Below are 27,486 nucleotides of genomic sequence, written 5' to 3'. Positions count from 1 at the left end.
GCACTCGTGGACCCCTTTGTGTTATGTAAAGCGTATAATTGCTCGGTATTAAATGATGAATTCAAAAACGCTGTCATTTTACCGACATTGTGCGTTTATCCTCATGTTATGGTCAGTAGATGTGGTGAGTGACCTCCTATGGGTTATACAGCAGGAGTACAGATCGGTAATTTTGGGGTATGTTCACACTTGCAGGTTCTTTAATGCAACACAAAAATGAAGGATCATTAAAAAAAACGCATCACAGAAGTGGTTCATAAGCCCCCTGTGTGAATACACCCTTAAGAAGTGACTTGTCACTGGTCTTCCATGACCGCACCCAAACAAAAACCGCCTATAGGTACAACCACAGCGGCTTCTCTCCCCCTTGCGTACCGAGTCCGGTCATGTGAGGCGTGTGTGTGTATGAATGAATGGATTATTATTAGGGCTCTTTACTATTTCACTTCCTCTTTGCTCAGCGCTAGGCGACTCTCACCGCAGCCAATCAGTGATCTCCCTCAACAACCCCGTCAGCCAATCGCAGTGATCCACGAAGAGAAGGTCCTGGAAGGTCTCCGCCCAGTCAGTGATTAGCGGGAACGCCAGCCAATGGCACATCGTAATTTAGCGTTAGCCTCGCCCACAACGCCTTTGGCAGCCAATAGTGTAACGAGGATAAGGCGTGGCCAGTGTGGGGGTTCGGGGAGGCCGTGTCCTAGCTTTTAGTGCGTGACTCCTCCCCCTCTGCTTCACTCCCGGCAGGACACGTGACGGAGCGGTTGGTGCAGCAACGGCGGCTGCGGAGGAGGAGGGCAGAACCGAGACCCGGCGGTGAGTGATCCCTGCGGAGGAGGAGGGAGAACAATGGCGGCCGATAGTGCGGCCTGACTATGGGATACACCCGGCCATAACATAGGCCTTGCATGTACGGCGCTACCCATTCATCCTTACCGCACCTCATTATCGGCCTTTGTGCACACCCTGCTGATTTGCTCCATATCATTACTGTGTATCTGTGCTGCCAGTATCTGTAGTGTGTGAACGAGGCCTTAGCCAGAGCCTGCTGTTGCCTGATGTATGTCAGTGGGGTGATCTGTACTTGTATAGCGCCCCTTAGAGGTGATGAGCGTACACTGTATCCCTATAGATAAAGCCGCAGTTTAGTCATCTCCATGCCGGGCTCCAGTCCTGGTCCTGGATTATTTTTGACATTTAACCCCGCCCACTGACTAGTTTCAGAAAATTCTGGAATTTATAGTCCTAGGTGGCAGTAGAGGTGTTGTGTCATGTGACCTGCTGTCACCCATGTGTCATATGCCTAGGTGCTTTTGTTAGGTCCTTAAAGGGGTGTTCCAGTTACATTAAGTTACCCCCCCTAACTATGGGATAGAAGATATCCTGCTGATATGGAAGCAACCCCACCATAAATGGGGTCCGGCGTACCCCAAATGCACAGAGCGGCTTGTTCCAGATTTATCTCTATGGCACTGATGGAGATGGTTAGAGCAGCGGGGCGCACCCACCTTTCTCATCAGGGGTACTGCAGACCCCCAATCTCCAGATCAATGGGGATCATGATCCTGCACCTGTACTTCTCACCTATCCCAATGATCAGACACTTTTATAGTAAATTCTGAGGGCCACACCCTACAAGAGTGGAGGTCACCCAATAATGTGAGTGTCCTGACATTGTAAAATCTGTTAAAAATTGGGGAGGGTGTAGGGAGCATTATGTAACACTGCATACCTTCTAGTACTTGTGTGTGTATATATATGTGTATGATTGCTTCCCATATACTCATATATATCCTGTATGTAAGGTGCACAGTCCCTATATATATATATATATCTCCCATAAAACCACATATATATATACACACACACACACACTGTGTGTAAGGTGCCCAATCCCATTATTCATCCTATAGACACAAATGTATCCTGTATGTAAGCTGCACAGTATATATTCTGTATGTGACTATCCCAATATACATTCCATAGACACAAATGTATCCTATATATAAGGTGCACAATCCCTTTATTCATCCTATAGACACAAATATATCCTCTATGTAAGGCACACAGTCCCTATATACATCCCATAAATTCATATATATTGTGTATGTAAGGTGCCTATCCCTATATACATCCCATAGACGCAATATATCCTGTTTGTAAGGTGCTTATCCCTATATGCATCCCATAGACACACACATATATCCTGTATGTAAGGTGCACAGTCCCTATATTCATCCTATAGAGACATATATATCCTGTATGTAAGGCGCATAGTCCCTATATTCATCCCATAGAGACATGTATATCCTGTATGTAAGGCGCATAGTCCCTATATTCATCCCATAGAGACATGTATATCCTGTATGTAAGGCGCATAGTCCCTATATTCATCCCATAGAGACACGTATATCCTGTATGTAAGGCGCACAGTCCCTATATTCATCCCATAGACATCTACATTCTGTATGTAAGATGCCTATGACCTGTATACATCCCATAGACACAGCAGTAGTGAGATGTTATCAGTACCCCCCTATGGCTTCCCCTGCTCCCCTCCCCCTGCTGACTCATTCCTGTTGTCAAGATTCAAAAACAGCAGCGCGAAACGCGTCTCCCGCTAGTCCTTAGTCTGGTGCATTCAGAGACTTGTTATCTCCCCTTAGCTCTGTACCGACCCCTTCCTGGGCTTCAATTTCCATTCCCAATCCGGGTACAGTGGTCTGACAGGACCAAACCCAGAATCACTGAACGGAACTCGTTGTATTGGTTCAGTTCAGCAGTTCTGGGTCCGGACCCAGTTTGTCAAGTGAAACTGTCTCGTAGGCAATAGGCTTAATAAGAACCTGAAGATAACACATCAGCATTGTATCTGACCAATCCCATCAAGGCACGTAGACGGCTCGCCGCGCTCATCTGTAACCCAGGGGGTTGATGGTGATATCGGATTATCTCCATCACTTGCCACCTGGGCGTACGTCTTACTTCCCCATGATCCTCTTTCACGTAGAATATCTTTTCCAGGGACTTTTCTATAATCTTATTAGCCGGAAGAAGTAGTCCAGGAATTATTACTAACTTATCGCTGGTACTAGACGGTTCTAATGGAAAGTTGTCCATAAGTAAAATGTGAGGCGTTCAGGAACATAGGAGAAATATTCCTTATTCAAGGTCATAGGGGTCATGTAGGATTTCTGTAGGCGTATGTCCTCCCTGTGTTATCTATGTACATGAGTGTGACTTGTATATGGCAGAACCAGCTATGGAGTCTGTAAGCCAAACTTCTAACTCTAATTTCTGGCTCTAGCTTTGCCAAAATGATCACCCTAGCAGTTCTGAGATAAATGTGGGGATTCCTTCTTGGGTTCTTATTCTTCTGAACTGTAGCAGACCTTCACTACCGAGCATGTACATAAAGTGCAGAACACACATTCATTACAGCCAAAATCTTAGAAGAGGATACACAACTTGCGGCCGAAGGCCACATGCAGCTTGTCCAGACCAAGTTGTATCCTGGACCCTGCTGTCAGTCACAGTCCAATGAGCCCTTCTATAACGGAAGGTAGCGTCCATTTAATGCAGGAGGCCGGGTAGTGGTGAGTGTAGCTAAAACAACTTCCCGCTGCTTCCAGGTCCTCTCCTGCCACTCAGTCCTGACTGTTTCTATGCATCAGAGTCAGAACCCAGAGCAGAACTGCCCCAAGAGCAGGAGAGGACCCAGTAGTGGTAGTAGTGGGTCACTTATTTTAATAATAAGAGTAGAGACCCCCAGAGCAGACATTACTATTGTCTCTACTTTGGTGTGGTGGCATATTGTGCTGTACTGTGGTTGTTGGTGCATCTTGGGTGCTGGTTTCTGTTGCGGCCCCTTGTAGTCAAGCATTATGAAATTGTGGCCCACAGACCAACAAATGTTGCTCACCCCTGGCCTAAATCCTTATATCAATAACAGACATTTACCGTATTTTTCAGACTATAAGGCGCAAAAACAATCCTTTGATTTTTCTCTGAAATGAAAGGTGCGCCTTATAGTCCAGTGCGCCTTGTATATGTACCGCACTTACAAACAACAGCTGCTATGAACTGTGCACAGGTCTGCCTCCTGCTGGTCATTCATCCTTACAATCAGGTGCGCCTTATAGTCCTGTGCGCCTTCTATATGAATTATTATGCATTTGTGGAGTAGAGGTCAGTCCATTTTTCTCACAACTCTGACTCCACAGCCCTGATGGAGAGGCTCCTATACATTTCTAAATTTCTTTCTTACCCATATGCAGTCAGTGGAGCTTGAAATAAAGGCTCTGCCAAATTGATTTTCCTGGGATCTGATTATTGATTTTCAAGGTTAAATGATCAATATCAGATTAGTGTGGGTCACAGCCAATAAGTTGATTCCAGGTTTTAAGCAGCACTCGGGGAATAGCTGTGGCCTCTTTATTCTTTATCTGCTGCCAGCTGCTTAGTAGTGGTGGGACAGGGTATTGCATCTCCATCCCGTTGCTTTAACTGTGAAATCCGTACCAACTAAGACCTCTATGATTAATCAGAAATGATCAGAAATTGTGAATTATCATCATTCTGTGCTCCGGTCACATGGCCGTCCATTGAGGCAACTAGCTTCGGTAATGAAGGAACCGCAAATGGAGTTTGCTCATGGCCCCAACAGAGGAGGATGAGCCAAAACTTGTGCGTTTATACGCATCACACTATTAAGGAGTAAAATTGCCTTTGCAAGCGTCTGTGATGGCTCCTCTGCATAAGCCTCCTGCTGCATCTCGAGATATGCTGTACCTGGCCTATGGGACATCATTCATGTTTGGATGTATGACGTCTCCTCCCCTGTGACTTCTTACAGGTCATTCTGAATAATATTCTCAAAGAATTTGGTATTCATTAATAAAAAAAATCTTTGAGCAATCAAGGTCCTTTCATAGGTTACTGGCTTTCTGTGAGCCTTATCCATTGCACTGGCAATGGAATCCTCCTGTGTCCCTTTAAGTGTAGACATATGGGTCCAGTGATGGGCACATGGCTGCAGGGCTATGTATTTACTCTGAGTAAACAATGAAGCATTGCAGTAACTTCTTCCTGTACTTAGTTGTTTACTACCAGTGAATGAAGCAAGTTCTCCTTACGGTACAGTCCTTAGGCTGCATTCACACTGCCATTTGGGGGGACATATATATGGCCGGCGTATATATTGCTTATATACATCCCCCAGAGGGCACCGTTCCGTACCCCGTGAAAAGATAGGACATGTCCTATCTTTTCTCAAAATATGGCGCTATGTTCCTCTATGGAGAGGGGTTGAGTGGCGCTCACCCAATCCTCCTCTCCCCGGCGCCGCGTGTGCCCGCCATGGTACGGCACGACGGGTACACGTGTGTGCATGGCGCCTTAGTTATGGGCATCATGTGTGTACCAGCCAGTTGTCTTACACCCAGGCAGGGAGAAGGTATGGGTTCTCTTCTATGCTGGGAGGAAGTGAACTGATAATGTGTCAGCAACCTAACCTTGCGTCTTTTCAGGAGCCAATCAGATTGCAGCATTTATTGTAAAAAAATATATATGCTGGCTGGTCAGTGACCCAGTATCAGCATAGTTGTTATGCATGACGCAGCTGGCACCCGCTCACAATAAGGCTGGCAGCGCTCCAGCTTACCCTGCCACATGGCTCTCTCCAGTGGACAGGATTGTTCTTTGTAGCCGCGCACAGGGGGCAGTTTAGCAGAGATCTGTCCTGTTCCCCAGACCTTGTACACGTTGACATATTATATCACTGGATACGTCCTAAATCCCATAGTGCTGCAATCCTGGTCTACATTGTTAATGTCATCATTAGTGATCAGCCCCATCTTCTCTCTCCCTTTGGCCAGATTTCGTAGGACCTCAGAAACTTCTAGAATCAGTTTGGTTTTATCAGAACTTCTGAGTTACGTTTTTTTTAGTGTTACTCAATACCAGGAGGGGTGGTAGCTGATACATAGTCTGGCAGTGAGCTCCGTAAGGGTTATTATGTCGCCCTTAGTAGCGTTAAGGTTTCTCCCTCGGGCACATAGGTGTGGGGGTTTCTTTGGTTTTGCCTGTAGTGAAACTTGTTTGGTGATTTGTCTTTTTTTTTTTTTCCAATTATGCAATGTGAATAGTCTCGATGGCGGATTAGCTTCATTGCATAATTCAGATGTGCTGAACGCCCCTTTAATATGAGGCTGTGTCTTCAAGCTCCATCATTTTCATCAACTGCTGAAATTATGGGGTTTGAAGAGGGCAGACCTAGGCCCCATTCATATGGGCGCATTTGTTCTCAAAGGCCCCAAGAACACGACCGTATAGGGGCTTGTGATACGGTCGCACAGTTTGCGGGCATATCAAGACCCTCGTAGATGGAGACACTGTGAGCTGGTTAGCCACTTGTCTTTCAATGGAGAGGTGAGGAGAGCACACAGCCGTCTGAAGGAGACCTATGACTGCACAATAGGCTCATTTTTTGGAGCTCTGCCCCAGGACTCTTGACAGCCTAGTCCTATATATGATGCAATGGGGGTCGCCTGCACATTTTTTCCCTCTGGGAAGCTGCTGACACAATGTATGTGCATATAAAGCTAGTCCCACGTGACTGATGGCATTTTGTACTTTGGAGGGCACACATGGCCAAACTTTATGATGCCACAGATATAACGAAGAATAGGCAGCAGTGTGATTATAGGACCCCCAGAAGGGCAAATCTAAAATCAAAGTTGAAAGGGTTATACCAGCAAAAGTTGTCCACAGTATTGGGGATAACAGGATGAATGGGCAGGATGGAACTGCTGGGACCACCACTGATCATAAGAACGGGGGTCCCTTACTCCCTAATTGATGGAGCAGCAGGAAGAGCATGCTCCCTACCACTCCACTCCCCAGCAATCCTGTAGACATAGTGTGAGCGAAATGCTGCGGTATAGACTGGAGTAGCAGGACGCACGCTCGACTACCACTCCACCCATCCCTGAGCTCGAAACCCCCACCCTCCAGATCATGAGGGTCCCAGTACTCGGACCGTCGCCGATCATCTTGTTATCCTCCTTTATCCACTTTCAAAGTTGTTACAATCCCTTTAAATAGAGAAGTTAATATCCAGAGCGGAGGAGGAGGAGGACCTAGACGTTGTCGCCACTTAGTTCTCTTCCAGGTAAAAGGTGCTTAACTTTTTCATTCATGTAAAACGCAAGATTTCCAGTATGTGCTTTATCGTCTAGATAACAGATCTGATGTAAGTGCTCCAGCCATGGCTAATAGCAGAGCGGCGCAGTGTATTCCCCAGGCGGTAAAATATTAACTTAAGAATCCATTAAATATATCTCCTCTTCAGGGAAAACCTGCCAAATGCTTGTCACCGGATGATCTCTTCTAGAGCTGATCTGGACTACTGGTGCCAGTTATATGATGGGCCAGTGTTCCTTCAAATTGTCATCCCTATCCCTCACCATGGTTGGGACCAGCCAGACCTTTCATGATGGCATGTTCCTTATTATAAAAGAAGGGCTGGACATGTTGAAATTCAGCATGACTGATCTCACCTTTCTCCACCATGTGTTGAGGTGGTGACATGTTGGTGGGATATACTTCTACACTGGGCCAGGTCTATTATAGTACAGATTGTGATCAAGTTTGTTGGAGAATTGAAAACTTCTTGTAATACTGATCTTTTAATTTCTTTGTGTTTAGATCATGGACGTGAAAACTCTTCTTTGCTTGACCTTCCTGGTTCTTGGTGCTGTGGTGATAAACGCCCATGATGGGCATCACCATGGTCACCACCACCATCACGACCACGATCATGACCACGACCATGATGATGGACTAGACATAGAAGATGACATGGATGATATCCTGGATGATGCCGAAGAGCCAAAACCAGACATCAGCACCCCACCTCCTGCTCCTAAGGTGTGTATGGTAAAGCTCAAGCCTCGGTGCAGATTGATATTAAAAATTCATTACAAATGTAAAGGCTCTTGTGTAAACCTGTAGCAGTTTGTTGGTCTTGTGACTTTTTGGTTCCTATGATCTAATGTAGCCTACAATTTCCCATCATGGCTCCGGCTTTCAAGATTCAGAGAGGATGGAGTCTCTTGAGTCACTCATAGACCCTCCAACTCTAAGATTCAGTATTCTCCTATGTTATACATCTCCTGACCCTCTCCTGCTTCTGGTGGGTTTCTCCCCATTATATTTGACAAGCAGGAGGCAGGGGAGTCCTATAACTGTGTGGGCTATACATGGTATTGCAAGTAACCGAAGTAGAGATCTGAAGTCTCTTGTGCTGACATGTAGTTTTTGGCTCTGTAGACTTCTTGGTTTCATTTTCCCCCTATACAATTCAACTCATCATGGCTCAGGCCTTCTAGATTCAGAGAGGGCGCAGTCTCTTCAGTCACTGATAGATCTTCCACCTCTATGGCTCAGTATGCTCTCATGTAATGCAGCTTCTGCCTCCTGATCCTGGTGGGTTTCTTCCTGTTAGCTTTTAGGGTACATTCACATTCATCTTTTCCCCGTGTACGGCGCGGATAGGTGCCACACAAATGTGGTGCCGTGCAGCCATTGCTGTCTATGGGGACGTATATGCGGCCAGCATATACATCCCCACAGACTACCGTCTAAATGAGGCCTTAGAAGCAGAAGGCAGGGAAGATGACTCTTTGGGCTGTACATGGTATTGCAAGTGACTATAATCAAGCTGCAATACCAAACACATCCTATAGGACTGTAGTGTTGCTGTTTTCATGGCTGAAGAAAGCAAAACTTCTTGGCGATCATTTAAATATCATAACTGCAGTCAGTGTCCAGCTTTTGTCTGCACCTTTGTTTTCATCATTTTAATTTAAATTTTTTATTTTACTATTTTCAGGTAACTTATAAAGCTCCGGTCCCAATCGGTGACGTCTACGTTGCAGAGTCATTTGACAAGGGAACGCTGGATGGGTAAGAAATGGATTCGTGGCCCCCCTCCCAACTTACAAGTAGACTTGTTCCTGATGAAAAGAATAACTAAAAGCCCAAATCTCCTCCTAGGTGGATTCTCTCCAAGGCCAAGAAGGATGACACTGACGATGAGATCGCCAAATATGATGGTAGGAACTTTTCATTGTCCATAGAGAAATGTTTTATATTGTGGTTGGTATTTTAGTCCTTTTCACCATAGACTACTATGCTAGTTTGGCATTATAAAGTGTTTTACAGGTCACAGTCTGGGTCCGTAACTAGGGGTAGTCTGTAAGTCTGGTGTAGGGGATTGCTTGCACATAATGTATACACCAGACAAGAAGGTGAAAAACAATGAAATGGGTTAGAAGACTATCTAGTACCCTGTAGGTCATCATAAGGCAACTATGACACCTGATAATGCACAAAGCTCCCCCTATGTACAGCCCCCTCCCAAACCTCTGTCAGAAATTGTTTTTATGAAGGTATATTATGCAGGCCAAATCATCCAATACAAAGGACACAAGAATACTGCACAGAAACCCACCAACATATCTATATGTATACATGTATATCGCAATATTGTGTCCCATATAATATGCAAAATAAGCAAATATTTTGATGATTAAAGATAAGACGGCATTCAACCAGGGATCTTTGTAACTGCCAAATGATATGCAGAGATGTAGGACAGAGGAAGGAGAGGAGCTGGAGACTCATCGCCACGTGTAGTGGCTTGCTATGGTGGTGTGTGAGCGAGCCTGTCTCTAAATACATGTTAACTCTTTATCTGGGTACATTGGAGCTGAGGCGCCCCAAACTATATTGGCAGCACCTGTAGTGTGATTCATGTAAGGTGCATGCGTGGAAGGTGTACTAATCTCACACGTGGGCTACATTCACATGAACATATGCCCGCCTGACATATGTTCGACACCACGGAACGGAGGAGTGGTGACCCCCGCCCTCTCCATAGTGATGCACGGCGCCATAACACAGGTAAAGATAGGACATGTCTTATCTTTTCCCCATGTACGGAGCGGTACGCTGTATTGCTCCGTGTGCCCATTGACGGCCTATGGGGGACGTATGTATGGCCGCAAGCTTGTGGTTGTACATACGTCCCCCTGTTAGACTACAGCAGCTTAGTAGACAATGCTAGGTGCTGCAGATAAAAGAATTTGGGCATACATAATGCACAAATAAAAGGTAAAATGACCACATTCACCAATAAACATTTAAAAATGTTTGAATACCTATTTTTGTATCTAAAATAAGTCCTAATATATACATCGTGTTATACGCCTGTGAATAAATAGAACAATTATGCATGTTAGATAATTGCCTAATAACCCCAATACCAATTCAATATTAAAACCTGGGTAATCCATGTCAATTCTATACATTAATATTCATAATGAGTAACCGAATATCTATAGTAAAGTGCAAAGTGACAAACAATAATAGACCCCCAACAGATGCAACACATGTACAGATATCATTAATACACATGGGCCCATGTACAAACATACACAATAACCATATATACATCACCTATCCCAAAATACAAAAAGAGAATATAGAAAGAATATAGAAATTAAAAGGAAATAAGACATAAACCTAAAGATTAATTTATCACATCAAAGGTGCTAACTCCTAAAAAATGTTTTCTTTTTACAAAATTCTTGAGGAGTTTGTAAAATTTGGTCCATGTGTGCATATCAGGAAGAACGATGGGACACCAAGAAAGGCGCAGGGTCAATCAAGGCCATATATCCCATGCCAGAGAATGGACGGAAAATCTAATGTAACGGAGCTAAAGTAATTGGAAAACGCAGAAAGCCAGTATATGTATGAATGAGACTACAAGCCAAAAAAAGAGAAATGACATAAGTAATACAATAAATGATAGGAATAATCCAAAATTAAAATAAACCTATAGTGCAAGCTAATTGTGACCTAAATATCTATATAAAAAACACTGTATAAAAAATTTGTATAGAAGTGAAAGAAAGAAGGAATGTGGTCAAGGATAGATAAGGGGCCACAAATAAAAAAACAAGGAGGCCCTAAACCTGAAAAGTGACAATTTATTTTAATTATATATATTATATAGATAAAAGTTCCTGCTGGAGATGCCTGGTATACACAGCATGATGTACAAGAAGCTGCTTTCACTGCTGATTTTATTTGCTTTCCTCAGGCAAATGGGAAGTGGCCGAGATGAAAGAGACAAAACTCCCCGGGGACAAAGGACTTGTGCTGGCGTCACGCGCCAAACATCATGCAGTTGCCATCAAGCTTAAGAAACCATTTGTCTTTGATAAGAAGCCTCTGATTGTGCAGTAAGTACAGCGGGTTTACTGTCCCTGGAGAGGGGCGATTATCCTAAAGACTCGCGTTGAGTCAGCTTTGTGTTTGATGACTTTTACATATTAGAGATCTCCAAGTTAACATCTTTTTACGACCGGCCTTATCTCGACTGTGATTATTGGGACCATGCCCGGGACTGTGTACACGTGCATTTGTATACACAACCAATCTGGTGTATTAATGAAAGTATTGGCAGAACCCCACTACATCTATAATTTGGGGATGAACAGGTCATGGTTTTGCCATACATCTACTAATCTTCTACAAAGTTGTCTCAGGACAACTCCTACCACTGTCTCAGGAATAAGTGTCCACTGAATGGTGAGGGTTTGCCACACATGTGCGGGCACTCTCCATACAGGTCTGAGGAAGCCCTGGAAATAGTTGAGTGTATAAATTCGTACTCCCAGCAAACTTTCCATTCAGCGGCTGCGGGAAAGAAGTCCAAGGACCCATATTCTTGAAATATGGATGGGATCCACAGATCCCCGTTCTTGAGTCATGTCTGGATCTCGGAGGTGGGACCTTCACTTATTATGTGTATAGGACACATCCAAAAGATATAGATCTAATGAGTAAACGCCTTTAACTAGAAGCTGCAGTGGTCACACATCAGGACTCCCATCATGGTACAACAGTGGAATGTCGAAAGATAATAATACAGGGCCAGTCTTTAAAAAAAAAAAAAAACTATGCGTATTTGTAGGTAATGCTATAATTGGGGCCATCCATTGGATGTTTATGGGGGCATTTTGACTTTGGAGAGAAGGGTGCTGCAGGTTGGTTTTCAACATATTTATTCCTCTGGTTCTCGGGGGAAACACATGCACACTTGGCAGTCTTGAGCATTCATGTCTATTGGGGTTGTCTTGTTTAGCAGCTATCTAGTATACATGGTCGGCTTATTTCTCCTATGGCTGTAAAGCCACAGACCTCTGCTGATGGTATATTGTGTTCCTTGTATAGTTAACTATATGTCTTCATGTTCTTATTAAGGTATGAAGTGAATTTTCAGAGCGGGATAGAATGTGGAGGAGCCTACGTGAAGCTGCTGTCCAAAACCGCCGATCACAACCTGGTAAGTGTCCCTCCCAGGGGGCGCAATTCATGGAAACCTGATGAGTAGTGATGAGCGGACCTGAACCGCAAAGTGTGGGTTTGACTCAAACCCAAAATTTGACAGATCGGTTCATCACCATGGACGAGATTACGAAGGCGTCTTATATTTATCGCATGTAAACTTAGAGGTCTTTATCTTTATCTCAGGATCAGTTCCACGATAAGACCCCTTACACCATCATGTTCGGCCCAGACAAGTGCGGTGAGGATTACAAACTGCACTTCATCTTCCGTCACAAAAACCCCAAGACCGGAGAGTATGAGGAGAAGCACGCCAAGAGACCAGACGCCGACCTGAAATCCTTCTTCACTGACAAGAAGACGCATCTTTATACCTTAAGTGAGTGATTCTGACTGTTCATAATTTTTATCTTGGTTGAGATTAGGATATGAACCATCTTTTGAACCTTAAAGGGGTTGGCCACTTTACCTTTTTTTTTTGTAATGTGTGTAAGTGTAGGGGACAGGATATTTGGTAATTTACCAATATATATCTATTAATAGTCCTGCTCCACTTTCATGATATGTAAAGTGAAGCCTCCTGTTTTTTACCTCATCAGCCAGATATTCCTGACCATAAAATGGTTGCGGGTGGAGGGTCATGTGATCTCTATCTGTCCATGGAAATCCTGTTTTAAAGGGTTTATCCTAGAGACTGACCCATATATTTATATTCTTAGTTCTGAATCCGGACAACACTTTTGAGATCCTGGTCGACCAGACTGTTGTGAACACCGGCAGCCTTCTCAACGATGTGAATCCCCCCGTCAACCCACCCAGTGAAATAGAGGATCCCGATGACCAGAAACCTGAAGATTGGGACGAGAGACCAAAGATACCTGATCCCGATGCTGTAAAGCCCGATGACTGGTAAGTGATGTACTGCATGCAGGAGGGGATGGGATTGTTCAATGTCTATTGAAGTGTCAGTTTTGTGTAAAGAAATGTACAGTTGTGTACATTTTCCTCTAAAAATAAGTTGTTTTTTTCAGCCTTATATAAGCAAATTCCTATAGCTTCTGAACCATGGCACCTAGAAACACAAATCCTGTGTCGTTTTAAAGAGAATCTCTTTACAGAACCTGAGCTACCCACTGTGAAAGTTAGTCAGGGGTGTAATTTTCAGCATAGGCTGACAGGCCCTGAAAGCACCTACTGCCGGCAGTCCTGGGGACCTTCATAGCACCCCAGGAAGCAGCTGCCATGGAAGCAGTTGGCACCGACCCACCAGGCTCTGCTCCATAGACGCCACTGTCCCTATGAACGCAATCCCGGCTGTTACTGCGGGAGCTCGGCTTTCATATACAGCCCCGAGCTTCCGCAGCAATCGCATGGGCTCTGCTACTGGCCTCAGGCAATAGCATAGACGTAAATGTACGTCTGGATGCGGCAACTGACTGCATTTCCCGATGTACAGTCAGTTGCCGCACATGTACGCTTTGGGGTTAAGGACCTTCCAGTAACTCAGGAAGCATGTGATCAGTCACATGCTTCTGACATACTCAAGGTCCTGCAGTAATGGCCATGTGGGTGCAGCTGGGAGAGGAAAAGATTACAGTACAGAGGCTCTGCTCTCAGATTGTGTGAATTGCTATGGGTTCTGGCAGTTCTAGATCCTCCTGACCTGACGGTTTTTTAAGATCATTTTGTAGCGTGGGGATACCCAACATGTTTGATGTTAAATGTGAGTTTATATATGCAATATAGAGGCGTGTTTTGAAATTTTACCTATTCCAAACAAAATAATTATTCTAGGTCTTTTAGGGTACTTGAACCATAAGGGTCTTTTTTACTTGTACAATATTGTAGTAAATTGTAATTATACTGGTCATCTATTAGTCTGCCTCGGTCGGGGGCTAATATGGCTCCCCCATGTGCCGATGTGGGATAGATTGAATCGAACCCCGAGTTTCAACAGGTTTACTGCCTCAATCAGTGCCCACATCAATCATGGCATAACATGCCCATGTAATCACTGTATGATCCTCTATGTTACCATAGTCCAGGTATCTAATTTTATGTTCATTGGTTGAACAGTACATCCATTTTATATAACATACATCTGCAGTCTACCACTGTCTTGTCAGGTTTATCATAGTGGCTTAGACTGCAGTGTATTAGCGACATGTAGTTGCACATATTGGGGGGGGCCAGTTCTAACTGTGGTTTATTGATCCAGGGATGAAGATGCTCCTTCAAAGATCCCTGATGACAGTGCGGTGAAACCTGAAGGCTGGCTTGATGATGAACCCGAGTACATTGCTGACCCAGATGCCGAGAAGCCAGAGGACTGGTATGTCCCCATATTATCTCCACATATTCCGTCTATATTTTCATGTGTAGTCCATCTAAAGATATGACTCCTCCTTCATCAGGGATGAAGACATGGATGGAGAGTGGGAGGCCCCTCAGGTTACAAACCCCAAATGTGCATCTGCACCCGGATGTGGAGCCTGGCAGAGACCAACAATTGACAATCCCAACTACAAAGGAAAATGGAAGGCACCAATGATCGATAACCCCAGTTACCAGGTATAGGATGTATATCTTGTCTCTGATACAGCCTTCATATAACGCAGTGTTCCTTCTACCCTTTGCTATTATGAAGTCTAAAACCTGGAGAAAACTTGGGATTCGTGACCCTCGCTGACCAGTACTTTCCATCTCCATTGCAGGGTATCTGGAAACCACGCAAAATCGCCAATCCAGATTTCTTTGAGGACCTACAACCCTTCAAGATGACTCCATTCTTTGCTATGGGTCTGGAATTGTGGTCCATGACTTCCGATATTTTCTTTGACAACTTTATAATTTGCTCAGACAGAGCTGTGGCCGATCAGTGGGGAAATGATGGTTGGGGTCTGAAGAAAGCAGCTGATGGCGCCGCTGAGGTAAGGAAAATCCAAGTTGTGCCATTCTACTGATATCCAAGACTGGTTGGGTCTTTTGGTGGTGCCCGCAAGACTTGGAGTGAAAATCCACAATACACTTGGATATACACTTATGGATCTCTTCAAATTTATGCCATTTTTTAGATCATACCGTTCCTTTAGACTACTTACTCATAAAGTTTAACTTCTTTTTTTAACTTGTTTTGTCATTTTCAGCCCAGCGTTGTTGGACAAATGCTAACTGCAGCAGAAGAAAGGCCTTGGCTGTGGATAGTTTACATTCTCACCGTGGCCCTGCCCGTCTTCCTGGTCATCCTATTCTGCTGTTCAGGCAAGGTATGTATCATCCACCTACAATTCTACAATCATTATCTCCAATTAACTACTTCCGGACAAGCACCGTGTATTTATGGAGGGCGATCCGGGTCTCTAAAGGCAGCACCATAGCATAGTAACCGCAGGTTTTAGAAGGCTACTCAAGAGATCGGGCACCCGAACGTCAAGTTGCTCGCTACAGGCAGCTGAGTGATGCTTGCAGAGAAAAAAGGCTGTAGCAGGTCGGCTGCTTCTGTGGATCCCGGCAATCACTTGAAACCACATGATCGCCGGTAGATAGAGGCCCCAGTACAAATGGTGACAATTGTCACTGTCAGGCCGCAAACTTGCGGCCAGCTTTTAGCCGCCATTGGCACACTATGAATGGTCATAGTTTGCGAAGCACAGTGGGGGAGATTTCTCAGAAGTGTCTGAGAGCAAAACTGTTATAGATGCCCAAGGCAACCAATCAAGGCTCAGGTTTCATTTTTAAAACTGCTGTGGGAAAATATGAGCTGAGATCTGATTGTTTTTCATGAGCATCTAGAACGGTTTTGCTCGCAGACACTTCTGAGAAATCTCCCCCAGTGTGCTTGGCAACCGAAATTATAGACTGCGGCTGCTCAGCTCCTACGGTGATGGGAGTAGGGAGGCGCGCTCGCCCCTCCCGTAACAAATGGGCTGTAAACTTTCTTTTTTATGAAAACGGAGGTCTGGTTGCCATAAGCAACTACAGCAATGTCCTGTTCCTTCTCTATCGAAATAAAGGAGGGATAACATTACCCAACCCTCTTAAATATTTTTTTGGGGGGGGGGGGCAAAGTAGAAATGAATCGTTACAGAAATCATCTCTCTTTTTTTCGATTTTTGAATAAGATTTAACAAATCTCTGAAACCCTTTTCAAATCCTTGTTCAGCTACAGTTTATTAAAGGTCAGCAATTAACTTGACACATGTTATGTATAGACCCTGAGCCCCATGTATGGACCTGTTTAGCTATGTGATGCCATCTTCTTTTGCAGAAGCAGACACCTGATGCCAGCCACAAAAAGACAGATGCCCCTCAGCCTGATGTAAAGGAAGAGGAGGAGGAGGAAGAAGAGAAAGAAGACAACAGGGAGGTTGAAGAAGAGGCAGCGGAGGAGCAAGCTGAGGAGGCGGGTAAGATGGAAGGTCCATGTGTAATGCAGCCGATCAGTGATTTTATCCTTCCTCTTCTGGCAGGGAGTTGTAATTTTGCAGTCTGAGCCATTTACAGTCTTATCGCTTGTACCGAAAACCGCTCTTTACCCAAACGCTACCGTACATGATTGACTTAAACAATGCACCATGGGTGTTTTTATGGACATCATATTAGGACTCTGTTCACACTGGCATCAAAGCATCCATTTGCTGCATTGTAATTGGTGCAAACAAAATGAAATCACCGTTGATGTTTGTGGGTGTTTTTTATAGTGCCGTCAAATGTATAATTAGTTGTTTTTTTTTATTCTTCCATCAGTGTAGAGACACAAGGGCTTGTTTTTATAGGGTGTGTTATTTTTATTGGTCCCACCGAGAAGAAAAAATGTGCTAATTTATTTTCTGATAGGAGTAGGGGAAAAGCAGAGGAAATCCTCTAGTAGACGGAGGCTCTGGCTTCGTATAAAAGCCTTTAGGGTTTTCCCATAAACAAAAATCCACAGTGCTGAAACCCCCACAGATCCCAAAAATGAGGGGTCCCACGTACCTTCATTCCCCCGTCAGACTAATGGAGCAGACGGAGATCTTGGAGTGCTGCGCTCAGCAATTTCCGTCAGCTCCATAGAGATTAATGGAGCACAACTGTCATGTGCAGAGCGTCGAGGGGTCCAGGGGAGGTACGTGGGACCCCTCGTTTTCGTGATTTGTTGAGGTCTCAGCACTGAGATCCCCACTGATCAGCAAGTTAGGACCTAACTTTTGTTCGTGGGAATACCCCTTTAAAGGAAACCTACCACTTAGAATGGCAGGGGTAAGCTGTAAGTACCGAGCACCAGCACTTTTGTTAGTGTTATAAACCGCGGTATCACGGTTTAAACACTTTTTAAACTTTAGAGCAGAAGGGGCTACGGGGCTGCGCGCGCAACATCTCCGCTATTTCCTATGGAGGCGCCGAAGCGTCTTCTGCTCTAGAGTCTAAAAAGTGTTAAAACCGCGATACCGCGGTTTATAACACTAACGAAAGTAAGTACCGGCACCAGCTCACCCTGAGCTGGTGCTCGGTACTTACAGCTTACCCCTGCCATTCTAAATGGTAGGTTTCCTTTAATCTGCCACAAAAACCAACCATGATTGTGACTCTGCTAATCTTCTTTTATTTGTTATCCTTGGCCTCCTTTCTTCTAAAATCAACTGTTAAAATTATGCTCTAGGGGACGCGTTACCAGAGCCCCGCCACGCTTTAGCTTCACAGGCTATTACACTGTCTCCCCCCACCACCACCACATTTCTCCTGTAATTCTCAAACAGTGTTGGTGGGGTGGGAGTGCTCCTGTGCAGTGTAGCAGTCCGTGAAGGTAACACCCCCAGAGCCCTTCAGGCTCATTAGCATGCCTAGATTTTAGAAGGAATGAGGCCATGGATAACACGTATAAGATGATGTACAGGAAGTGAATCCAGCGCTTGTATCCAGGTTTGTAGTTAAAACTTCATCTTTATTCAAAAACGTGCTTGATCAAATACAACTTTAAAATACACGATACCGCCTGTATCACATATCATCAGCTCGCTATTTACAGTTGTTAGTAGCCTGGCTTAGCCTACGCGTTTCTAGTGTCTACAGACACTCTTATTCATGATGTGCCTCGATCTGCTTATCCATGCTTTATTTTGATAGATTTTTAAAATCCTATAGTTTGAATCATTACTGTGCCTTTTTGAGTCAGTAGGAGAGTGTGTTTTGTGGGTTTTTTAACTTTAGGAGGTTTTCCATGAATATTTCCATTTTGGAAAACCTTAAGAGGGCTGGCTTAATAATAAAATAAATAAAACCCCATACTTACCGGGCTCCAGTTCCCATGTTGCCCCGGTACTTCCAGTTTTGGACTCTACACTCAACAGGAAGTTCCGCTTCATGAAATGAGTGTGATCCTTGGACCAGGGGACAACACAGAAAGTGAAGCTTCCTGGAAAGCAGAAGTGGAGGCCAGTCATTGAATGAAGCGGCTCATGTAACCCCCCTGGTGACCTGAAACTAAAGTACTGGAGCAGAGAAAAGTACTTGTTCTCCTTACACTGGCCACCTGAGGAGTATGGAAATCCCTTTAAAAGGAAGCAGTCACCAGTTTACAGAAGCTCTTCACAGCTGCATTGCAAATATGTGTTTACAATACAATTGCGTGTTATAACTTACCTTATACCCTGACAAAATCCTCTGTGTAGTCCCAGGAGTTGAGTTTAGTTATTTGGATGCATTTCAAAAGACAAGATGTGACGGTCTATGCTGCAGACTGCTCAGCTCTTAGCTCCCACCTTTGTGCTCCTGTACAACTCCTCCCCCCTGATGTCATCAGGCTGTGAGCTCTGTGAAGGGGGGGGGTGCAGAGAGCTGAGTAGTTTACAGCACAGACACGTGATGTTTTTTTTTTTGGGGGGGGGGATGTGCGCAAACATACTTGTAGAGCTAGTTTCTGATAAAGGTTTGACATGCAGTATGAATATGGCTTGTACTTCTATAGCGTTGTCTACGGAGTAGTCGGTTTCTGATCTTTAACTTTACTTTTTAAGCCTCTGAAGAAGGAGAGGGAGACGCTGGTCATGGAAGCAACGAAGAGGAGGAGGAGGAAGATCAAGAGAAGGAAAGCAAACCTCAGGTAAGCCATGGCGATCCACAGGAGGATATTACCAAGCAATGGCATTTAGCCTTATCTATTGTGATGTTCCCTCCGTGATTCCTGTCTCAGAACGCTGTGTAGACTCGCCAGCTCTGGAGCGCGCATGCTTTCATGTTACATATGGAAGGGCACTGCATTTTGTGTAGTCATTTGCTTTACATAGTAGAAGCTGATTTACATTGGGCGAATTCAAAGCAATATGATTACAAATATAACCTTTGCGTTGCAGCCTCTTTCGCTCCCCACCATTTTTCCACGTACAGAGATGTATGACGGCTTTTTTTCTGTGTAACAAGCTGCATTTCATAGTGACTGTATTTAATATTCTATGCAGTAAAATTGCACAGTTTTCTTGTGGGCTTGGTTTTTACAGCTTTCAATGTGCGCCCCCAAAGGACATGTCTACTTTATTCTTTGGGTCGGTACGATCACGGGGGATACCAAATTTATTTAGGTTTTATGTTTTCATACATGTCCAAAAATTTAAACTGCCTGTAAAAAAAAAAATTCTTTATTTTGCCATCTTCTGGCGCTTTTTCATACTTGGCTGTACGGAGCTGTGTGTGGTGTCATTTTTTGTGACTTTTAATGACGTTTCCAATGCCACCGTTTTGAGAATTGTACTGCATTTGAATCACTTTTTATTGAATTTTTTAACATATCTTGCAAAATGGCAAAAAGAGTGGCATTTTCCGTTAAGGGTTAAATGCCGGGAATAACCGTTATTATATTTTGATAGAGCAAACATTTTTGGACACGGTGATACCAAACATGTTTATGATTTTTACTGTTTATATCAGTTCTAGGGAAAGGAAAAGAACTCTGAGTTCTTGGGGTAGTCTTATATTATATGGCTAGTGCCCATTTCCATAGTTAAAAGGGTGGTCCAGTATCCCTGCAGTTGCCCATTCTCCAGATAAGAAGGGGCTCAGTATTTAGACGTTTCCCCCTATAATGTGGATAAGTGATCGGGTACAATATTGGGACTGCTCGAAAGACTAGGCTTTGGGGTTTAATGTTGGATCTTTTGTATTTTCAGGAGGAAGATATAATGAGAAGATCCCCAAGAAATCGAAAACCTAGAAGGGATTAAAATCTATAGGAAATAAATCTACCAATGGACTTGAATTATTTGGCAAATTTAATATAAAATGCTTTGCAGTTTCTACAGAGTTGCAACAACAAAAAAAAAACACGACCACCCTTGTTCTCCGTGTACTAAAGCCACAAGATCCGTCGCCCACACACCCGAGAACAGTCCATGATTTCTGTGTTTAACCTTAGTTGACCTCTGTGGGGATATGCGGTGTATGATAAACTAACTGTACTGTTTCTTTTGAGTTTAAAGATCTTTTTGAGAAAGAACAACAATATAGTATTTGCCAAAACTCTTCCAAATGTCAGTGTGATAAAATGTATTAATCCTAGAAAAAACGAAATCGTGGAAAACGGTAGGAAATTGTTAGCCATTAAACGCCAGAGGTTGTCTTCTTTCTAAGAGCTAGTTTGGTCCTCTGTCCACTAATGTTACTACTCCAGTTTTATTTTTTGCTTTTTTTTTTTTTATTTGAATACCCCCCCCCTTAACAGTGCAGTCCATGCGAAGTGGGTTGTGGAAGGCATGTTTCTACCCCGATTCCATGCATGCTGACTTTGGGTTCTGTTAAGCCGCTTGCACTGTCTGATAAAAGTTGGCCTTACGGACCAAAACAACAGTGTGACCCACAAACCCCTCCCTAAAGTTGTCCTTAAAGCAGGTTTAAGATCTCGTCCCTATTCTGTGTGTGTGTGTGTATGCGCGCATATGTAAATATAAATATATACATACAGTATATCATTTGCTTTGTGTGCTTTCTTAGTTGAGCAACAGTTGTCCAACGTTTAGTACCTTTGCCATCACTTTCTTTTTCTAGCGGATTTACATTGTTCTCTTAAAGTTTAGGTTCACTAAAAAAAAAAAAGTTAATTAGCGACTGAGAAAAAAAAAATGATAAAATGGCTGATCAACTTTTAAAAGAGAAAGAGATTCGTAGAAAGTAGAAGCTTTGTTTTCTTGATTTTTGCCAAATGATTCTGCGTGAAAACAAAAAAAAAATCAAAGCCGTATCACCTCTAACTTGCTGTGTAGTCTGGACCGCCCCTTACTGTCTTGTAATTGCAAAAGAGGCGGGCCAGACTACACGGCTAGATAGAGGCGACGTAGCTGTAATTTTTTTTTTCTTTTTCTTCCATCGTTGTCATGCGGAATTTTCTGGAGAAAATAAGGGAACAAAACTGCCAGTTTAGAAATTTCTATTTCCTTTTTTACTCCAGATGATTCGGCATGACTGATTTGGCAAGTTCTCTGCAGCGCTACGGAATCTGTGTGCACTATATAAATAAAGGAATTATTATTATGAAAATAGAAAAAAAAAACACAATTACAGCTGCGTCCTCTCTTATCTAGCCACGTTTCCTGTCCGCTCTCTTTGCTATTACAAGATAGTTAGGGGGCGGTCCAGACTACACAGAAAGCTGATGCTTTTTTTTTTTTTTTTTTTTATATGCAGAATAATCTGGAAAAAAGCAAGGAAACCAAACTACTACTAGATTATAAAACTTCTTTCTCTTTTTAAGGTTGATCGGCTTTTTTTTTTTTGTCATTTTTGTAAAGCGAACCTGAACTTTACCCATTTTACCTGTTTCTTGACTTTATTTAAAGGGATTGGGCCCAGATTTAGTTTGAAAGCGACACGGACCTGCTCCCAGTGTTAGACCGTTATACTGTTGGTCTGTTGCCTGCCAGCGACCTGAATATCGTGGAGGCGGACATCGATTAGGGCGAACCATTATTCAACCAATTAACTTAAATAGTCTGCATTTTTGATGAATTAAGGTTCGTTCCGCCCATAAAGATTACTTCCACTGACATAAAACACTGTAATGCTTCAGTTTTGGGTTTCTAGCCTAAATATCTGCATACAAGCCTTTAAAGAACTCCTCATCTGCTCTCATAGCGCAGCGACATTCGCACGTGGTGCTGTATAGGTAACGTGACGACATTGGTACAATGGATTTTGCTGAATACTAGCGCCATTGACTTAGTTTTTCAGTACCAACCTCTTTAGATTGATATTTGCTGTACCCATAAATATCTTCTTCCCCCTGGTGGAGTAGCAGGGAGTCTCCTCTAACCTTGCTGTAACAGATATTTGGGATAGACCTTTGCTCACTCGCAGTCAGACTTGCTGTAACCATGTGAAGTTTTGCGTTTTGTTTTGTGTTTGGTTATGTTACTTTTTTTGTTTTTTTGTTTTTTTTTCCTCATTTTGCTCTTGTTGAAGTTGCATCATAAATTATATTGTTGATGTAGGGATTCAGTGACTGAACACAAAATAAAGCTTTTATAAAAAAAAAAAGACACATTTTATACCTATATGGGGTTTTTATTTTTTTTTTGTTACAGCTTTTCTTTTAACATGTTAAATAGGTTTTTGTCTCTAAAGTTTTGAGATTTTTGCATAGGAAACATAGAAGACTGCTGCGACACCTGAAGGGAAATGGGTCTGAGCTGTACAAGATAATAACGTAATAGTATTAATATTATGATAAAACGGGGACACTTGCTCATAGATCCAGGAGCCGTGACTGTAGCAATCTTCTTATATGTGTTATGCATTGCCTCCTTCCTTCTAAAATCAACTTTTAGAATGAAACTATTGAAGCTGAATGGCTCCAGGTGTTGTTACCTGAGCCCCTCTGTGTTGCAGCTTCACAGGCTGTTACATTGTCTCCCTCAGCATTTCACCCTCACCCCTGTAATCTCACTGCAGCAGAGGAAGTTGCAACACCTAGTGGGAGGGATGATTGTACAGTGTAACAGTTTGTGAATCTGCAGCACAGAGGGGTTCATGAGCATTTTGTCTCAGTATATTTTTAAAGGTTGATTTTTGAAGGAAGGAGGCCATGGATAACAAATAAAAGGAAGATTGTCCCAGTGCCTGGATTTAGGAGCAAGTGTCCCTGGTTTATCAGGATTTTGATGGTAGATTTCTTTTTAAAGGGTTTTCCTAGTTTGGCAAATAAACATTATTTTTTTGTGTAATGAAAAGTTTTACAATTTTCCAAATGCATTTGGTGTCCGTTCCTCAGTTTTCTAGATCTCTGCTTACTGTCCTTCTATAGAAAGCTTTTCTGTTTACTTACAGTGGATAGAAATCTGTCCCTGATCATGTGATGTCACACAGGTGGCCCGGCTCGTTATATCCCTGGTCATGTGATGTCACACAGGTGCCCGGCTCGTTATATCCCTGGTCATGTGATGTCACACAGGGGCACGGCTCGTTGTATCCCTGGTCATGTGATGTCACACAGGTGCCCGGCTCGTTATATCCCTGGTCATGTGATGTCACACAGGGGCACGGCTCGTTGTATCCCTGGTCATGTGATGTCACACAGGTGCCCGGCTCGTTATATCCCTGGTCATGTGATGTCACACAGGGGCACGGCTCGTTGTATCCCTGGTCATGTGATGTCACACAGGTGCACGGCTCGTTGTATCCCTGGTCATGTGATGTCACACAGGGGCACGGCTCGTTGTATCCCTGGTCATGTGATGTGATGCATATCTTTAGAAGTCGTTTTTAAACTAAAAGGGAAAGCCCATTTCATGGACAGATCCTACATCAAACGGGCCTCAGGAATTAACCGCTGTAGCTGCGTTGAATTTAGGCTTGGTTTAGTAAATACCAGAAAATTATGCTATATCCTACATGGTGGTGGCGAATATTTGCTAAGATAAAAGTAATGAACTCAAAGAGAGAGAGAAAGGTTAATTGATTAGGGACTATAAACTCCTGATGAGTCCATACCAACGTTTTGAACAGGGACTTTACTTTGGATTTCAGCAGCAGTTAAAGCTCTATGATGAGGTGAGGGAGAGAAGGAAAATCACAGCAGTTAGGTCTCCACCCAATCATTTTGGACTCTTTCAACGTTTTCCAAACTTGTTTAAATTTTACAACTGTATTTTAATTGGGCTTTACTTTTCCAGGAGCATCTTCATCAGTGCTAATTTGGGGGAAATCACTTTTTATATTCTATGTAGTAATTCTGTGTCAATACAGTGAAGAAGCCCTGCCTTTCCCACTAACTCTGTCCCTGCCTATTTGCTGGCCCTGTTCTAAACAGCATGCAACAACTAGGTGGTGGTCCCTTCCCTGGATTTTTGAAAAGACAAAAACAGACAGGAGTACGGCTCGTTATATCCCTGGTCATGTGATGTCGCTCAGGGGCACGGCTCGTTATATCCCTGGTCATGTGATGTCACACAGGTGCACGGCTCGTTATATCCCTGGTCATGTGATGTCACACAGGTGCCCGGCTCGTTATATCCCTGGTCATATGATGTCACACAGGGGCACGGCTCGTTATATCCCTGGTCATGTGATGTCGCGCAGGGGCACTGCTCTTTAGTATTCGAGAGTAGTCAGAGCTGTGGTGAGCATGGACAGAAATTGGTGTTAAGGGGCCAGGGACCCTACAAAAAAATGGCAATATGCAGGGGGCTGAAGAGTGAGTCACTGTCTCTCTGTAAACAGGATATGAACCAGAGTGTTCCTTATCAGCCGCCGCTGGTGCTCAAGGATGTCCATAGTGTTAGTATTAATTTCATTAATAAAAGCAAGAGCAGATGTACACCTCTAATTATGCTGGATTTAGGAGTCCAGTGGGCGGTCCTATGTTTACAGATGACCTTATTAGTCAACATAAAGAGATTGCTTTCATTCATGAAGCAAGTCTCACTGGAAGTCAAACTGAGCAGAGACTTGCTTACTTGGATTGTATAATGTTGCATAGTTTCCCACTAAATATGTTAAAACACTTAAAATTCTGAATTTTGCTGAATAAGCAATATTTTCATGGTTTCCTTGTTAGACTGTAGAGGGAAGGGAAAAAAAAGTAACAATAAAATAAGCTTCAGAGTTTTTAAAAAATGGATGTCCATCTTCTAGTTTGTGGTCTGATTCTGTTCTAGACAACAGTCCGATCCTCTATATCATGTAATGTTCTGGTCATCAGCATTAAACCTGGTCCTGACGGGTTTCTTGGTAGTGGCAGATGTTATCTTTCTTACAGATCGGTCCATTGGAGAATACCTGTTGTACCGCTTCACTGTGACACCCCCCCCCCCCCCCCAGTCTGTACCTGGTGTAACCCCACACTGTGACCCCCAAATCCGTACCCGGTGTACCGCCACACTGTGACACCCCCCCCCCCTAGTCTGTACCCAGTGTACCTCCACACTGTGACCCCCCAGTCTGTACCCAGTGTACCTCCACACTGTGACCACCCAGTCTGTACCCAGTGTACCTCCACACTGTGACCCCCCAGTCTGTACCCAGTGTACCTCCACACTGTGACCACCCAGTCTGTACCTGGTTTACCGCCACACTGTGAACCCCAAACTCCCCCCTCCCCCCCAGATCTGTACCCAATATACTGCCACACTGTGACTCCCCAGTCTGTATCCAGTATGACACCACACTGTGACCACCCAATCTGTACCCGGTGTATCACCACACTGTGACCCCCCAGTCTCTAACCAGTATACCGCCACACTGTGACCCCCCCCCCCCCAGTCTGTACCCGTTGTGCCACCACACTGTGACCCCCCAGTCTGTACCCAGTATAACCCCACATTGTGACCACCCAGTCTGTACCCGGTGTATTGCCCCACTGTGACCCCCCAGTCTGTACCCAGTATAACCCCACACCGTGACCCCCCAGTCTTTACCCAGTATAACAGTACAATCCCACACTGTGACCCCCAAGTCTGTACCTGGTGTATTGCCACACTGTGACCCCCAAGTCTGTACCTGGTGTATCGCCACACTGTTACCACCCAGTCTGTACCCGGTATACCGCCACACTGTTACCACCCAGTCTGTACCCGGTATACCGCCACACTGTGACCACCCAGTCTATACCCAGTATACTGCCACACTGTTACCACCCAGTCTGTACCCGGTATACCGCCACACTGTTACCACCCAGTCTGTATCCGGTGTATAGAAGAGCGATCCTGCTAGAGGGGACACACCAGTAGATCACTGTGCTGAGGTGATACTCCTTCATCCTGGTGGTAGATGTCCTTTAAAGTGACACACCCTTGGCTGCCTGGGACTGCAGGAAGAGCAAGGAGTTGTGCACAGGGATTTATTGTAACTGCACCTCCTTCTCCTGGAACCTACAGTAATGGTACATATTTCTCTTCCTCTTCTCTACGGTGTTGGTGTCTGCAGGACAACAATACGATTGAAAGCTGTAACAGAGCAGAGAGCTATAAGTTGCTGCTTAAATTGCCATGTTGGTCCTTGTTAATAAATAAGTTGGTTTCCGGTGTAGTTAGGGCTCTAATATCTAGGAGATTTGTTGTCACTAGTTTAATAGCTTCTATTCAATCCACCATTCATCCAAAAATCACATTTGGATAAAGATAAAGGGGCTCATTTACTAAGGGTCCGTCGGACGCACTTTCATCGGGTTTCCCGACGATTTCCGTTTTGCTTTGAATTGCCCTGGGTTTTTGGCGCACGCAAGCGGATTTTGGCGCATTGGTGCCGGCTTGCCTGTGACATAAATCGGGGGGTGGCGGGCTGTCGGATTCAGACAAATTTAAAAACTCGATTGTGTCACAAGAGCAAGCACTCACATGCGGACCTCGGCGGGGAAGCGACGGATGCAGGAACTCGAGCGCACAATCTTCATGAATCGCGCCGGACCCGAATCCTCGTCGGACAACACGGCGTGCCCCAAAGTGTTGGTGGTGGGGTGACCTCAATCAACACATTGCGCTCCCTCTGCCTCATCATGGCCGGCGTCACTCTCCTCCTCACACGTTTGCCGTGTGCCTGTGATTTCTTTGCCCAGCCTGCGTGTCCCCAGGTTATGATGTTTTGGGGGTTATCTGTGATGAGTGGTTCTCTTTG

General features: G+C 44.1%; 1 protein-coding gene across 2 annotated transcripts; it reads left to right on the top strand.

The window, feature by feature from the left end:
• The first annotated feature begins 646 nt into the window (after positions 1-646).
• CANX (calnexin) lies at positions 647-21,350 on the top strand. 2 transcript variants are annotated; one of them, XM_072145629.1, is made up of 15 exons: positions 647-813; positions 7,705-7,926; positions 8,891-8,964; positions 9,055-9,113; positions 11,168-11,309; positions 12,334-12,415; positions 12,604-12,796; positions 13,137-13,326; positions 14,636-14,749; positions 14,832-14,988; positions 15,132-15,347; positions 15,564-15,683; positions 16,685-16,823; positions 19,410-19,495; positions 20,556-21,350. In XM_072145629.1, exons 2-15 carry the CDS (start codon positions 7,708-7,710, stop codon positions 20,607-20,609), a joined length of 1,845 nt encoding a protein of 614 aa, XP_072001730.1. In that variant the 5' UTR covers positions 647-813; positions 7,705-7,707; the 3' UTR covers positions 20,610-21,350. The 2 variants fall into 2 exon arrangements, with proteins under 2 accessions (XP_072001730.1, XP_072001731.1); XM_072145630.1 differs by lacking the exon at positions 647-813 and adding an exon at positions 832-907.
• The last annotated feature ends 6,136 nt before the right edge of the window (positions 21,351-27,486 follow it).

This window comes from Engystomops pustulosus, chromosome 4, assembly GCF_040894005.1.
Source record: "Engystomops pustulosus chromosome 4, aEngPut4.maternal, whole genome shotgun sequence".
In the NCBI taxonomy this organism is placed as follows: Eukaryota; Metazoa; Chordata; class Amphibia; order Anura; family Leptodactylidae; genus Engystomops; species Engystomops pustulosus.
This window is presented reverse-complemented; position numbering and strand designations above follow the sequence as displayed.